General features: G+C 50.0%; 1 protein-coding gene across 1 annotated transcript in view; it reads left to right on the forward strand.

Annotated features, from left to right (window-relative positions):
* Nucleotides 1–892: 892 nt before the first annotated feature.
* SLC24A3 (solute carrier family 24 member 3) overlaps nucleotides 893–16,250 on the forward strand; it is a 148,903-nt gene continuing 133,545 nt past the window's right edge. Inside the window, exon 1 of the mRNA XM_031603372.2 lies at nucleotides 893–1,007. Coding sequence (XP_031459232.1) covers nucleotides 893–1,007 — 115 coding nt within the window. The remainder of the gene's footprint in view (nucleotides 1,008–16,250) is intronic.

Raw genomic sequence — 16,250 nt, forward strand, 5'->3', positions numbered from 1 at the left:
TTCAGGGACGCCCAGTTCAAAGCCCAGGCGCAACCAGAGCTGCAGACAGATGTGTCACACCGCCTCAGCGCCCTTCCTGTAGAGCGGGGACGACGGTGTTCGCTCACAACCTCGTGCTCTCCAGAGGCAGCGGTCTCGTGCACGCACGGTGTTCAGGTTCCAGCACGGCCACTAGGCGTTCGCTGTAATTCTGCAGTCATAGTGACGATTTAAAGCCATGGCAGAGGGATGAAAGGTTCGGGGACGGGCGGGTGGGGCCGGGCACCGCTCACCCAGCACATCGTTGGGAGCGGCGTGGCGGAGAGGAACCCGAACCCCCCGGTGAGAATCCCGCACGGTGCGAGCGGTGCAAAGGCATCGCGGCGAGGGCCGCCCGCCGCTGAGAGGGGATGGGCCGGCCGGGCTCCCGGCGCGGTGCGTTTTTTGTTGTGTCTGTCTAGCCGGAATACCTTAACGGCAGGTAAAGGTGCCCGTCGGACGCGATGCCGAAAGCCTCCCGGCAAGGCGAGCCGGGAGAAGCTCCGCGGTCGCGACCGCGGGAAACGCCGGCACCCGTGTCGGGGCTCGGCCGGAGGGACGCGGCGGAGAAGCGCGACGCCGCCCCGGCCCCGCGCCCGCCCGCCCGCGGGGACCCCGCCCGGGGAGCCGGGACAGCCCCGAGCCCCTCCGCCGCGGCTCCCCGCCCCGTTCCCGCCCAGCAGCCCGCCCCGCGTGTCGGCGGCGGCGGGGAGGGGGGTCGGGGCCGGCCGTGAAGTTTGGGCTCCGCCGTCCCCAGCGCCGTCCCCTCCCCATCCCGCTGGCCGCGCCCGCCGCCCGAGAGCCGCGCAGGGGCGGGCGGGGGCGGCGCTGCGGCGCCCGGCTCGGCGCGGCGCTGAGGAGCGGAGCGGCCGCGATGGGCGCCTCGGCGGCGGCGGCGGAGCGGCGGAGGCGGCGGCGTCGCGGGGAGCTGCTGCGGGGGCAGCTGGGCGCGCTGGCCGCCCTGGCCCTGCTGCTGGCCGGCCGCGGCGGTGAGTGTGCGGCGGGGCCGGGGGCCGGAGCCGGGGCGGGGAGGCGGGGAGGCGGGGAGGGGGGGGGGGGACGGCCGGGCCGCGGCGGGGCCGGGGCGGTGCGTGCGGCCGGGGGGCGGCGGGTGGTGCGCCGGAAAGTTGGCGGGGCTCGAGGGCCGGCGGAGGGGCCGGGGGTCCGCGGCTCCGCGCCGCGCCTTTCCCCGGCCCGGGGAGCTCCCCACGTGTCGCCGCGCGCCCGAGCGCTGCCGGCGGAGCGGAGGGGCCGAGCGCCCATCTCCTGCCTCAGCCTCCGGCCGGCTGAGAAAGGAGGGCAGGAGCGAGCGGTCGGTATTTTGCATTGCAAATCTGCGAGCGCCAGCGCGATCCGCGCGAGGCTTGTTTTCCTTTCGGTGAAGGAGAGCGTACCCCTCCGTGGCTCGGGTTTGCTTTTTCAACAAACAGCCGTGGCTGAAGGGTTTCGCGGTGTCCAGCATGGTGCGAGGAATGCTCTGATGTTTAGGAAAGAGCGCAAACACGAGCTGGGACTTCGGCACCTTGTGTTATGGAGCGTAGGGATGTTTGGATGGGTCTTAAGTTTGTGGGCTGTAATGCCTTTAAATTGATGAGATTTTCTCCTTTGTTTCTGTACGGGCGTTCTGAGAGTTGTGCTTGTTTTTTCCGATTGCTTCTGAAAGTGAGGTTGGGAAAGGTCGCTGTCAGCTCCTTGTGAGTAAGCAGAGGTGTCTGCGTGTGCTCACAACGCCCGTGCCTTCATACATCACAGAATCATCATAGAATCATTGCAGTTGGAGGGCACCACTAAGGGCCATCCTTTGCAACCCCCTGCAGCGCACAGGGGCACCCACAGCTCCAGCAGTGCCCCATGCAGCCTGACCTTGGGCAGGGATGGAGCAGCACCACCTCTCTGGGCAACCTGTGGCACTGCCTCACTGCCCTGATTGTGGCACAGGTGTGACAGCCATCAGGGCTGCCAGCAAGAGTCCCACTCTTAGAGACAAAGGACCTCTCCAGACCGCTCTGCACACCTTCACTGCATGATGTATTTTCTGATTGTGTGGTGAAAGCAAAATTCAGACCTGTTCTAAACAGAGTGTGGCACACGTTCTTTCTGATGAGTGGTGTGTTCCCATCCCATGCTTGGGCCCAGATTTCCTGCTGTGAAAGGGAGCTCCAGCTCTTGGGGAAGGCAGTAGAGGCTGCACAGATCCTTGATGCAGATAGATTTGCCTGCGCTTTGCTAAGACTTCCCAAAGTGCCAAGTCCCCACCTGACACTGCCAGCTTCTGTCAGGGCTCTCTGTTTCCTAGAATGAGATAATCACAGCACAGCTTGAAGGGACCTTAAAGACCCCCCAGCCCAACCCCTGCCATGGGCTGGCTGTCCCCCACCAGCTGAGGCTGCCCAGGACCCATCCAACCTGGCTTTGGGCACCTCCAGGGATGGGGCACACACTAAGTTTCAGTTCGGAAGGGTGTCTTGTATTATCTGTCACTGGGGTTAGTTTAAAATTAATCCAAGAGCAGGAGTTCGGCACAGTTGGTGCAGCACCCTGCTGCTGTGCACAGCCAGGAGTGGCAGCCAGAGGGGTGGTATTTCTAACAGCACTGCTGAATCTGCCTCCTCATCATCCGAACCCAGAGCACTGGATTTTCTTGGACTCACAGTTCCAGCTCTGCAGTGTGTGTGTCGTGGCTAGGTAGGAAACAGAAAGATGCTTTTTAATTTAGTGATTAAAGTTTTTCCCCTCTAAAAATTTGTGATTTTAAGATGGCTTGGTATCAGGTCGCATCACCCTTCCCACTCCCCTGACTGCGTGGCAGGAGTAGCGGGCTCAGCCTCTGCTTCTGAAGCAGCGTTCAGTAGAACAAGGCAGTGGTATCTAGAGCAGAGCCAGGTTTGCCTCGACAGCACACAGGGCTGACCTGCGGCTTGCTCATGACCTTGGTATTGGTGAGAGCAATGGCAACATGAGACACTGGGGCTCACAGACCTCCCTGGGGTGCGGTGGGACAGGAGTGATTACAGCTGCTGTAAAGACATCCAGTTCAGCAGTCCCAGGTTTGAATCACCCTTTTGAGATGTTTGTTTTTCATGCTCCTGTTTTTCTTGGTCGGTCTCCTTCCCCTCGTTTGCCATCTCTGTGCCAACTGTGCCATGCCCTGGGTTCGGAGAAGCACTGCTGTTGGAGTCATGGATGTGCTATTTGCTGAGGTGCTGTAGCCCCTCTTGCACCTACCCACAAGAGATAGGCTGGAGCTCTTTGTGCAGAGCAGGTAAGGACAGTGAGCTGCTGGCAGGGCTGCCTGCAATGTGTGGCCCAGAGGGCAGAGCGTGAGGTCCGCTCTCTGTTCTGGTGGCTGCCGTTGCTTCTCTCTGTGACTCAACCTCTTCACGTCTCATTTGGCTAGGTCTCTAAAATGAGGCCTCCTTTTTAAGCCACTCGGAGATCTCCTGATGCTAAATGATGTGTAACAACAAAGTGCTATAACATTATAATGTTTATATGAAGGGCATTCCAAAGGCCCTTATGCTAGGGCGTTCCAAAATGTATAAAGCGCAAATGAAGAAGAAATTCGAGTTTGCAAAGTTCATCCCAGCAGTACAAATACAGCTGGAGTGCCTCTTTCTCTCTTTAAGGCCGTGCAGATCCCTGGCTGTGCTCTGACATCAAGGAAGTCGTGCTGGTAAATAAGAGATCTCAGTGCTGCTTCAAATTCTCTACCCATCTCTGCCATCCTTGCAGAAAGAGCCAAAGTATGAGCTATTCTTACTTTGTGTTCTTATTTTATTCTATATGCTCATCATTCTGACTCCTTAGATGTCACCTGTATAGAGAGGTGTAAGCGTAGAAAACAGTCCTTTATTAAGTGAGACCATCCATCAAACTGTGATGACTTGGGTATTTCAGGGGAGGCATCTGAGTTGGGTCCTTCACCAGATTGCTGTCACAGTCAGAAGAAATAACGGGCAACAGTCAGGGTTTTTTTTTTTTCCTCCTCTCTGCATGTTTTTGGCAGGGCAGCAAGGAAAAGCGCGGGCTGAATGTGCAGCCCTTACTCATGGGGATAGGCACATCTGAGCAAATGGCATGATTCAAGCATGGAAGATTTGGGTTGCTTTCAAGGCTTGTTTTAACTTGACAGGCACGATGTACTCAGAGCGGTGAAGCACAGCCTGCCGGGTGCGTTTTGACCAGCTTTGATACTTGCTCTGGATCCAGGGTTCAAGCTCTTTCTATGGGCAGCCTACCTCTTCTGGAGGGCTGTGCAGGACTGGGAACATCCATCTCAATGATGTGCTTACTGCAAGCATCCATGCGATCCCATTCCTCCATGCAGGGGAAGCTGGGAGCAGATGCCCCGGTGTGTTCCTTTTCTGCCTCTGCACTGGCTGGAAAAGCTTTCGAGACTAGAAGGAACCACGTAGGCTGTTCCCTTCTGACCTCTTTGCCTCGAAGGGCATTTCCCTATGTATCTCTTTACTGCCAAAATAGCGTTGAAGAATCTTGGTGTGACAGATCCTGGTCATGTAGCTGGGAATTAAGTGAAAATTCCCTGGTTTCGTTTGACTGTTTTGGTTTGCACAAAGCAAGAAACCCAAACCAAACTTTAGAGGTCATGCAATGAAAGCACAAGAGCAGTTGTTTTCCTCACCTCTTCAGTGAAGCGGGGACTGCGTGAGAGTAATCCTAGCCCAGATGTAATGCTGTAATCGCTGGACCCCTGGATATGGGAATTTACCCTCATAAACTAAGGAGAGGCGTCAGGCCAGAGTGTGGTATGTGACCTCTTTGGCAGGGAGCTTGTTTGGCCTTGCAGGAAATGACTTGTTCATTTATTTAGTTCTCGTTCAAGGTCCTGCACCAATGGATGACAGGAAAGGAAGGCTCCTATGCAGCCAGCTACAACTCAGGGAACAGCAGGGCTGGCACGTGGTGGTGTGTGGAAGGAAGGCATAGGGGGACATGCTTAATGATGGGCTCGACTTCCAGCCTGTGCTTACAGTCATGGTAGAGCAGGGCTTATATGCCTGACTGATGTTGGGCTTGCTTCAGGGTCTTGCCAAAGCTGTGATTGTGAGGTAAACGCCACCTGAAATCACGGGGCTGTGGTTCTCAGGATGTGGATGCAGGATGATGAGGAATAGGCGGTTTACTGCCTTGAGCAGGATGTGAAGGCAGAAGGTGGCTGGCCTCCCAGCTGTTCCTAAACAGAGCGAGTGCAAGGCTGACACCGTGAATAGCAGAAAAGCTCAACAACAGCTGTAGTTTCTTCGATGTCTATAAAGGGAAGGTAGGCTGGGGGCTCCATGTCTGCCTGCGCTGCTCTGACTGCAGACAGTCCTGCCCTGTGCTGCTTGCAGCTGCTCTTTCCCTCGGAGCCCCTTTTTGAGCAGGGTCACACACCAGCCCAGGGTAGTCTTCTGCAAAATCTGCTCAGTAAAATGTCTTGCAGAGGGGTTTAACAAGCCAGGACAGGAAGAATCCTTGGGTGGTGCTTCTGCTCTGAATGGCCTGGCTTCTGGTAAGGCTGGCCTGTTTGACTTTTTTTTTTTTTTCTCTAAGCCCTTCATTAGTAGATCCCTCCATCTGTTGATGTTAAGTGGCCCTTAATGTTGAGAAGTCTGATGGACTCTGTCCATTTTTGGTCAAAGACTGGCAAAAGGAAGAACTTGATTAGACCTGTCGTACATCTACTGGAATTTGCTCTATCAAATAGTGTTATCTTGCTCTTTGTATCTGTCATAGTTTTCACGGAAGTAAATGGGAGGCGTTACTTTTGGAGCGAGTTACATATATGGGAGATAGTTGGTTTGGGGTTCAAGAGGTACATCGGTCAGAAAAGAAAGGTTATGGAGAGTGTGCCCCATATGATAAATGAGAAGTGGTCCCCCACCATATTCTTATCTCTAAATCGGAGGGAGACCGTTTGAAGGCTGGACTGTTTCACAGATAAAGAGGGTTGTGGTCAGTGGCTGTATGTCTGGGTTGAGGCCAGTGAGGAGTGGTGTCCCCTTGGGGTCTATCTAGGGACCGGTGCTCTTCAGCATCTTTGTTAAAAACAGACAGTGGGATTGAGTGCACCTTCAGCAGTTTGCTGATGACACCAAGCTGAGTGCTGCAGTCAGTACAGCAGAAGGAAGGGATGCCATCCAGAGGGACCTGGACAGCCTTAAGAAGTGGGTGTACAATGAACCAATTGAAGTTCAGCAAAGCCAAGTGCAAGGTGTTGCACCCAGATTGGGGCAAGTCCAGGAATGTGTAACAGGCGGGGGAGTGACATTTTATGTGAACTGATAGTGATAGGACAAGTGGGAATGGCTCTAAACTAAAAGAGGAGAGATTTAGATTAGATGCTAGGGGAAAATTTTTCACTCAGAGGGCAGTGAGGCACTGCTGCCCAGAGAGCTGTGGGTGCCCCATCCCTGGAGGTGCCCAAAGCCAGGTTGGATGGGCCCTGGGCTGCCTGAGCTGGTGGGGGGCAGCCAGCCCATGGCAGGGGTTGGGGCTGGGAGGGCTTTGAGGTCCTTTCCAACCCAAGTCAGTCTGTGATGTCATGAAACCTGTCAGTGAAAACTGTGGAGTGTTGTTGTTGTCTCAAATAGAAAAATAACGTGAGCTCCGTGGAGCTTACAGCCTGAGGGATGCATCTTTTTTTACTTGCATTACTTAGAAACCAGTGCAACTTCTTCAGGCAGTTTCTGCAGAAATGTACATTTCTTCCCACAGGCACAGTGAGAATGCTGAGCTGCCTTGTGAGCCTGCATCTTGCTGTCACAGGGCTGTGTTTTACCACCTGTTGTGTGGCACACCACTTGGTTATTATTGCTATTCTCTTTTTTTTTTTTTCATACAGCTGGCAACCAGACAGTTGAGTTGCAATGCTGCATTTTCGGAGGGGAGGGGGAAAGTTTGATTTTTTCCATTTTTTTCTTTCGTGCAGTTCTTTAGAACAGTCTCTCAGCAAGGGATTTTAAGAAGCACTGGGGATTTTAGGAAGCTTTGTTCTGCTGTAGGCTTTACCTTTTAGTATCTCCAAGAGTCAAGTCATTGCCATGCTAAGAGCCTTTGGTAACATTGTCCTAATTTTTTGTCTGCTATTGTGGCTTTATGGGAAGAAAAATGGACATGCCTTAGCGTGGGCAGGATGTCTGTGTTCCTGCCACTTTATTCCTCTTGTCCTGTAGACATGCTCTGAGAAGAATAAGGTTACCCAGTGAGTAAATCTATGTGGCTGGTCTGCACCAAAGCTGAATTACTCACAGCATCAAAGGGAACTCCTCTGAAAGTGGAAACAGTAAGTGTGTGTAATTTGCAGTTCATGAATGGACTCTTGGCTGACCCTGAAGGGATTAAAGTGTCTTACCTCTACCTTTCCATGGAATCTCTCTGGGCTCTTAGACTCTCTTCCATCTTTGAAGAGCTTGTCCTTGTGTTATTTACTGCCAAGGGCATCCTGACTAGGAACTTTGCAGTTAGCTACTTGAAACCCTTAAGGGACAGTTCTGTCTCCCTTTATTTTGTCTCCCAGCAAAGTTTACTTTTTCTCTCCTTGCCTCATCTTCCATAGGTTGTGACTGCTGTAGGAAAAGACTTAGATTTGATTTTGCCAGCTTGGAAATTGATAGCAATGAATCTACCTTGATATAAGAGTGGTTGTGGGATGAGACCCAAGGATGATTTAGCTGTGTTTTTTTTTGGGGGGGGGGATAGCTGTGTGGATGCCTCCATTGCTTCGGCAGTGGAGCCAACCAGATCAAAGGAGCATCTGTACCTCCGTGAGACATTAGGTATGTGCAGCAAATGTGTTCATACCAACCATGGCTGACTTTCAGCTAAACATTCCAATTTAACAATAAAATCAGTACAGTTTCTAGATATTAAGCTTTTATTTAAGAGTAGGTAAGAAGACTATGGGAATGGGGAAATTTCTGTGTGTTTTTGTCAATGCAAGGAAGGACAAGGGAGGAAAGCGAGGAGGATGGGCCACTGCATCCAGCAAAAAGGGCTGATGAAAAGAAACCTGTAGCAACTGGAGAGAACACCAAGCTGGACTGAAAGCTGCAGCCTGGTGTGGAATTAATTTGTTTAAACAGAATTTTTTTGGTGGCATCCCTGAGACTGGGAGCTCTGCTCAAGGTCTCCTGGGAGAAGTCCTGGGTCTTGTTCTTCCGAGAAGAAGGGAGGTGATGAAGAGGAGTCCAGATGTGGTGTCCAGGGAGATGGCAGTGTGGGACAGCACTTGATGGGATTTGATTTGCCTTATATAGACATTTTTCACTGACGGGGACTGTTAAAGAGATGGGATTGAATGTCATCTGCTTACAAGCCTTGCCTGTGGGAAGCAGTTGGTCTCCAAGTCCTGCCTGGGACCTGGAAACCACTTACAGACCCTGAGAAGCAGATAGAAGGATGTGTCTGCTATCCTGCCTGCTTCCCTACACCATCCTCTCACTCAGCTTAGCAGGCAGCACTGACACAGGTGCTGTGTCGGTGAATGTGAGCATATGCAGCATATGCACAGAGAAGGGCATATACCTTACACAGAAGAAAAACACTTGCATGCACAAGGGAGTGTCAGGACTCATTTGGAGGCACAGATTTAGTTGTTTTGAAACATTCCATTGCTGAGCTGTGAACTGAACAGCTGTGCTAAGTGGCTGAGATTCACAGTCTGGTCTGACCTTTCTATACCTCCAGTAGTGTGTGTGGTACTTTGGACAATGGCCATGTTTGTGTGTCCATAGGCAGTTAGGCCCTGATCCAGGAGGCAAGTGCTTAACTTGCAGCATGTGAAGTAAGGCGATTGACTTCAAGTAAGCTTGTGTGTATGCAAGGTTAACCAGATCCTTGCTCACTCACTGCTCCTTGTTCCACGGCCTTTTCGCAGGAAATAATACAAGTCAGCATAGCCTCAAATTATAAAGCAGGGAAACTGAGAGATGAGAGAATTTACCAGGGCAATCCCAGCAGAGGAATGACAGAGGTGCTGATGGAGCACGGACCTGTAGATTTATGCTGCAGTCTGTACTGTGCTGACGCATGGGAAGTCTCTTATGGTGCTGTGACCACAAGAAAAGGTGTGCAGCAAGAATGCTTTGTGTAAGTCATGGAAGCATTAAGGTTGGAAAAGAACACTAAGATCATCCAGCCCATCCCCACTGTGCCCACTGCCCACGTCCCTCAGTGCCTCATGCCCACAGCTCTGGGACACCTCCAGGTGACCCCACCATTCCCTGGGCAGCTGTGCCACTGCCTCACTGCTCTTTGGGAGAAGGAATTGTTCCTAACAGCCAAACTAAAGTGTTGTCTTTTATGATGGTGGAAGAAGAGAAAGGCATGTGTTCGTGCAGTGCTGAGCATGCTCATCTAAAGAAACTTTGGGATGTTAAGCCTCGTCCTCAGTGTTTGCTTCTGCAGCAGGCATCACCTATTAAATAAGAACTGCAAACAAATTTTAATAGCTCAATTGTGAAAGAGCCTGCTTAACTCCGGGAAAAGAATCTTTTTGATATGCAAGCCAAAAAAATGCTAACCGAACTACAAACAACTGAAAGCTCTGCTGTTGAAATAATTCTCGTAGAGAGATAGATTCGGCTGCTTTTTTTTCCTAAGATGGCCAGAACATATTGCAACATAAAGCAGAGGCAAAAACGAGCCTTACATGGACATTCCTTTCTCTTGTGAGAGGATCAGCCCTCCAGTTCTTAGTGCACTTCACTGCAGTAGTTGATTTTCAGTTCTCCAGCTTCCAGAGAGAATGGGACAGAAATAAGCTTTTTAAAATGAGCACTGCATGCACCCAGAGAGCACAACAGTTCATTTTAAGGGTAAGAAGAACACAAGCTGTTCCCATTGACGGTACAGAAAATGGAGTGTACTCAAAGGTTCACAGTGTTTGATTTCTGTTGTTAAAGAATAGGTGTGTATGATGTACAACCCCACAGGGCAGTGGCAAACAGAATTGCTAAATGCTTTTGTGCTCATTAAGACCAGGCTGTGCAGGAGCTGGTAAGGCTTTTGGCTACGATCCTACCTGAGTGTGCTGTGCTTCCTTCTGGGGTATTGTGCTGCTGCTGCTGAACTCTATACTGAGGGCACTGTACAGTGGAAGATCAGTGGTGGGATTGCACAAAGTCTTTCCATGTGGCTGTTGGACAGCTGATTGGACTGCTCACTTGACATAGCCAACATATGGTGCCATGGTTAAGATTTTGCAGCTGAACACAGGTTGTGTCTCAGTTCTGTTTGGGCAGAGGCCATCCTGCCATAGTCCCACGTGTACTGGTTTTTGCCAGGGATCTCACAGGCCCTGTTGTCAAAACTGAGCCAAAAAGACCCTTATCCCAAATGGCTTCTCACCCGAGGAAATGGCATGTATAGCTTGCTGTTGGTGTGCTTGTTTCATCAGCTTAAATAAGTTGTGCTCACAGCATATAGCACTGCTTGCTATGGATTCTTTCTCAGCATCGTAGGAGGGGAGGGAGAAAAAGGAGAGATTATAATTAAAAAAAGAAAGGCTATTTTTACTACTGACTGCAAAGTAAAATAAATGGATTCATTCTCTTCTTGAATCAAAGGAGGCAACAAATCAAATGTGTTCAGAAGTGGTGGAGTTTTCCAAGAACGTAACTAAGTAACATAGAAGCCTTTTAAATCAAAAAGCAATCTGTAGAGAGGTTGCAGGAGTGCTGTGTTGGTATTGATCACTGCTGTCATTCTTGCTGTTAAGACAGTTGTTACGCTTTCCAGCTTTTTCCAAAATTGACGTGTTTGAGGGGGAAGGCGTACGGACTCAGTAGGAGGGTTTGGGGAGGAGAAGGAGTTGTCAGTGTGGAGGGAGGTTCATGATCTCCTCATGCAGCAAGGCCTTGCTCACCACGGCCTGGGGTCCACACAGCAGGGTCTGCTGCCAGAAGGTGGCCCCTGGAACTGCAGGCAAGGCATGTGGGGATGGAGAATGCAGGAGCACATGGCCTATGTTTAGCCCTGAAGGTAAAGTGACCTTAATTCCAGACATTTTACCCCGATTTGTCCTGGTGACTGGAAAAAGGAAAACATAACTCTCGTTTTTAAGAAGGGGAGAAAGGAAGACCTGACGAACTGCAGACAGTAGTGACTCTTGCGTATGTGCTGGGGAAGATCATGGAACAGATCCTTCTGGAAGAGATGTTAAGGTGCATGCGAGAGGAGGAGGTGATCCAAGGCAGCCAGCATGGCTTCATCAAGGGCAGATCGTGGCTCACCAATCTACGATGTTGTGGTGGCACTGGTGGACAAAGAAAGGGCAAGTGTTGTCATCTACCTGGACTTGTGCAAGGCCTTTGGTGTGGTCCCACACCACATCCTTATATCTAAATTGGAGAGAGGTTGTATTGAGTAGTGAACTGTTCAGTGGATAAAGAATTGATTGGATTGTTATAGCCAGAAGGCTGTGGTCAGCATCTCTATGTCCAGGTGGAGCATGGTGTGAAGTGGTGTCCCCCAGGGGTCTGTCGTGGTACTGGTGCTCTTCAACATCTTCATCAATGACATTGATGCTGAGGTTGCACTCAAACCCATCAAGTTTGCCAATAACAATAAGCTGTGTAGAGTGGTTGACATGTTAGAAGGAAGGGATGCCATCCAGAGGGGCCTCAACAAACTCGAAAGGTGGACCCATGCGAACCTAATGAGGTTCAACATAGCAAAGTGTAATGTTTTGCACTTGGGTTGGAGGAATCTCAGGCATATATACAGACTGAGAGTAGCCCTGCAGAGAAGGACCTGGGCGTCCTGGTGGATGAAAAACTGAACATGAGCCAGCAGTGTGCACTTGTGGATCAGAAAACCAATGGTATTGTGGGCTCCATCAGAAGAGGGGTGGCCAGCAGGGACAAGGAGGTGATTGTCCCTCTCTACTTTGCCCTTGTGAGGCCCCATTTGGAGTACCATGTCTGGGCCTGGAGCCCCCAACACAGAAAAGATGTGGAGCTTTTGGAGAGGGTCCAGTAGAAGGCCACTAAGGTGCTCAGAGGGCTGGAGCACCTCCCCTTCAAAGAAAGGCTGAGGGAGGTGGGCTTCTTCAGTCTGGAGAAGAGAAGGCTCTGGGGAGACCTCACTGCGGCCTTTCAAGACTTGAGGGGAGCTTATAAACAGGAGTTTATATGTGATCTAATAGTGATAGGGGGAATGGCTCTAAACTAAAAGAGGGAAGATTTAGATTAGGTGTTAGGGGAAAAATTTTCACTCAGATGGCAGTGAGGCTGCCCAGAGAGCTGTGGGTGTCCCAACGCTGGAGGTGCCCAAGGCCAGGATGGATGGGCCCTGGGCTGCCTGAGTTGGTGGGGGGCAGCCAGCCCATGGCAGGGGTTGGGGCTGGGTGGGCTTTAAGATCCCTTCCAACTCAAGGCATTATATGAGCTGTGATATGGCATGATTCCGCCACAGAGGAAAATCTGCCAGGAGGGGTTGTGCTGAAAGGCTTTTTGACTTTATCGCATTTTCCAGAGTTTTCCAAACTTAGGAGCTTCCTATGATGAAAAGGACAGGGCCAAGTATCCATGAAGTCATGAAGTACAGCCTTCCTGCAGGTCTGTGTCAGGTATTTGGCATTCCTGTGCAACAGAGGAACTCTCTGATGTGCTCATGGTGATGAAAGGCAAGTTAAGAGAGAAATTCAAGAAGATTTTGTAATGATGATGAAACTTGAAAGGAGAAAAATGAAAAAAAAAAAAATCAGTCACCACCCATTGCTGTATGCTAAAATAAAAATCCTTAAGGATTTTGCATCATCTAATGTATAGCAGGCTGTAAAATAAAACCACAGGCGGTTTTGTTTTTAAAGCCTCGATAATAAGGTTATTTTTCCAAAATACCATAGGTCCTTTCTTTCATCTTAGTGCGAAACTTATGTAATTTAAAAGGGAAGTGTGTTGTGTGAATTGCAATGCCTGTCCCTTGCGATGCCGCTTAGTTGCATGTTTCCAAGGCATCGTAGAGGCCGAGCTGCGTAGCAGTTGGCAGTGCTGTTGGGATAATGAGACTGAGGTCTGTAGGACTGGAGCCTCAAATTGTTTAAATTGACTTTGGTGGCACAGTGCCAGCTGACACCAGCTGAGAATCTGGACAGAACAACTTGTCCAAGGTCACCTCACGCAGCAGAGCAGTGGATTCAGCTCCGGCCTGCAGAATCTCACTTCAGGGTGAATAAGGAATGCGTACTGTTTCTTGAAGGGTCCTGCAGTTCTTAAAGCCTTATAAAGACAGGAGTGTGTTAAAGTCTTCATTTGGGTGTGATGTAGAGCGTCTCCTTTTCGTACCAGGACCTGTGGTTAAAATTAGAAACTTTTTTTTTTTTCCTTTAGCATTATTTATTTCCCTATAAATACTGTGGAAAGTTCCGGTTTGGGATTTTAGTCGCACTAGTCTCAAATCTGTTGAAGCAAATGATGGTTTTCACCATTACTCAAAGGTGATAAATATCTTGTTCTTTGTGACTCCACTTATTTTTGAAATGGGGTTTTTGTTAAATTCTTTTCAAGGATGGACACAACGTGTTTCTTGTTCTCTGCTGTCTGTGTTTCTGAATGCTTAGTTGGCAGCAGAAACCATTATCTTCCTTGTGATGTTTTCTCACTGGTGGAAAGGGAAAGGCCAGAAAAGGCAGTACTGTTCTTTTGCCATCCGGAGTTGTTCCTTAAAGTCTGGTTAGGCTTAAATGAGTGGGTTGTTGCACACCTTTACAACATTGTTGTACCGTGTTCTTCTCCATCCCTTGCTCAGAGACTCCTGGAGTAGTTGCAGGTCCAGGGTGGACCTATAGCACTCACAGGTCCCAGGTGGGCATCTGACTTGGGATGCACTCTGCATCCCTGCGGTATGGCATGGCTGCCAGCCATGGCACCCCCTGAGAAATCGGGGATATGCTCTCTTGAGCTGTATGCCTTGCTGAAAAAGTGGACATGTTCAACATTGGAAAACTTGTGTGATTGCCATGTTTGATCAGAGGATAAACTCCTCTGGGGTGTGATTTTTTTTTTTTCCAGTGTGGTTGACAAACATACAAGTTGGTTCTGTTAGGTCAGTGAAGTTGCACAAAATAAGATTAATTGCGATTGTGCTTCTTCCTGTGCATTACCAGGGCTCCTCAGAAAAGAGCTGACATTGATATTTCCAAAACTGCAGGGGGGGGGGTTTCTGGCTTGCATCTAGACAAGATGATGTGAAAATTTACAAAGTGCTTCATCCTGGTTTCTGGATATCATTTTATTTTCCCCTCTCTCCTTTTTCTTTCTCATTCAGCCCCTGAATAATTTTTCAATGTGCAACCTGTTGGCGTGAATGTGGGGGAGAGAATTAGAGGACTGTGTTAAGATGCAGGGTCTGCCAGCAGAGGTGCACAGGATTCAATAACTGGAGTCCCACAGTTCATTTACTCAAGTGGGACTGTGGAAAGTGACCTTAATGGTACCAAGCAAAGCAGGACAGTCTCTGTATTCTCCCTGCCCCCGTTTACAAGGATCAGAGCATGCATCCTCCTCAGACAGCTGGCACCCCTGTGCTAAAGTGAGGTTGGGCTTTACAGCCAGATTTGTCTGTAGGAATGTCGTCAGTTGGAGGAGGAAAGGGACAACCTGAGATAGCTCAGTGGTGACACCTGTTGACTGGGAGAATGGCTGTACTGGTGGTGTGAGGTTGGGAGGACCGTAGGAGGCAGGAATGACGAGGTGTTTTGGTGTGATAAGGCTTGGCTTGTGTAAGCAGTATGAAAGAAGATACAGGACAGTGAAGCGGTTTTATTAGAGGAACCTGATGTGGGAGGGAAGCTGCATTAGGACAAATCCTTGTCCTTTGAGACAGATGAAGCAGGAGATTTTACTGTGGCTGATTAAAACGTACCTGTCTCCAGTTCTGTGGAGAACATTAGTGGTAATCTTTCCCACCCTGCCATCTCCAGCCTTCCCAGCTGCCCCATCTCTTGCCCATTTGGCTGTTGCAGAAGCTGCTGGAATTTCCAAACGTGCAAACAAAGGGTTGCCCATAGGTAGATATTTTCCCCTCCTGAGTGAATACTCCCCAGCATAGGCCATATTGAAGCTAGAGGAGGCCTGCCCCTCTTTCAAACGTTACGTAATTGTGGCTCTACAGGAGTGTTATTTTTCTGGTAGAAGTAACGCAATCCTTTCTTATTCTGTTGTTTTCCTTTGCAGGTATAGCTGCACCTTGAAACTAAGGTCAGTTGTCTTCCAGTGTCCCTCACCACTAAGCTGTGTAAGACCATCTTACTAGGAAAAGCAAAGCTTCTTGTAGAGCTATTGTCTAAACTCAGCCTTCTGTCCTTTACCCCAAGTTCCTCATCAGGCAGGTGGCCTAGTAGCCGTGCTTTTGTATGCTGGCAGAGCTAAAAATTTTCTTAGTTAGATTTGTATTCCAGTACCATCTTTGGGGAGTCGTCTAGTCCCTTCTCCCTCCCTAAACGTATTTCTGTGGAAATGAAAAGCTGGTTAATGAATGTAAGTTCTTCCCCTGGGGCTCTAAATCTGTCTTTCCTCCCTTGTGAGCTATGGGTTGTCCGTGGTAGCCTTCATGAAATAGTTGGTGGGGATGTGGTGGAAACCAGAGGCTCCCCCTCCTGCTGGTATCTGCAGCCTAATCCTTGTTGCAAGCTGAGGTCACTATTTCTGCATGCGTGGCAGCTCAGGGAAGCTCCTATACTTGAGGAACCAGATGTTTGCACTCCAGGTTGGCATAGCAGGTCAGCACTGTCTGCAAAGAGGTACTCTTTCCTCAATGGTAATACTTGCTGCTGTTTAGCTTTGCCTGACAAGAAGGAGCATTAGCTGTGGGGCAGGGAGGCTGAAGCAGGCAGCTCTGATAGAGAAGGGAAATAGGAATTCATTTATTTCCCTTGCCCCACTTCCTCCTGCTGCCCCAGGGCTGAGCAGGTCTCATGGAAGGGGTTGAAAGCACAAATTCTGCACTGCATTAGGAGTAGCTTCAGAGTAGTAATGATGAGCCATGAAGGAGGCAGAAAGTCTTCCTAGATCCTCAGCAGATGTTGCTTTGATGCCGAGGGTCTCTTCCTTTGATAGATCCAAATAAAACTAGGAAAACACAAGGGTGCCTACGTGGGGATTGGCTCCCACTAAGCTGTCTCTTTGTGGTCCTGATTTTTCTGTGAGAGTGGGGTTAGCATGGAGGACCCTGTTTGCTCATAGGCTCTGCAGTCACCTGCCATTCGCCCTGCTATCCTTTGAAACTAT

The sequence above is a fragment of the Phasianus colchicus genome, chromosome 2 (assembly GCF_987193195.1).
Source record: "Phasianus colchicus chromosome 2, bPhaCol1.hap1.1, whole genome shotgun sequence".
NCBI classification, from domain to species: domain Eukaryota; kingdom Metazoa; phylum Chordata; class Aves; order Galliformes; family Phasianidae; genus Phasianus; species Phasianus colchicus.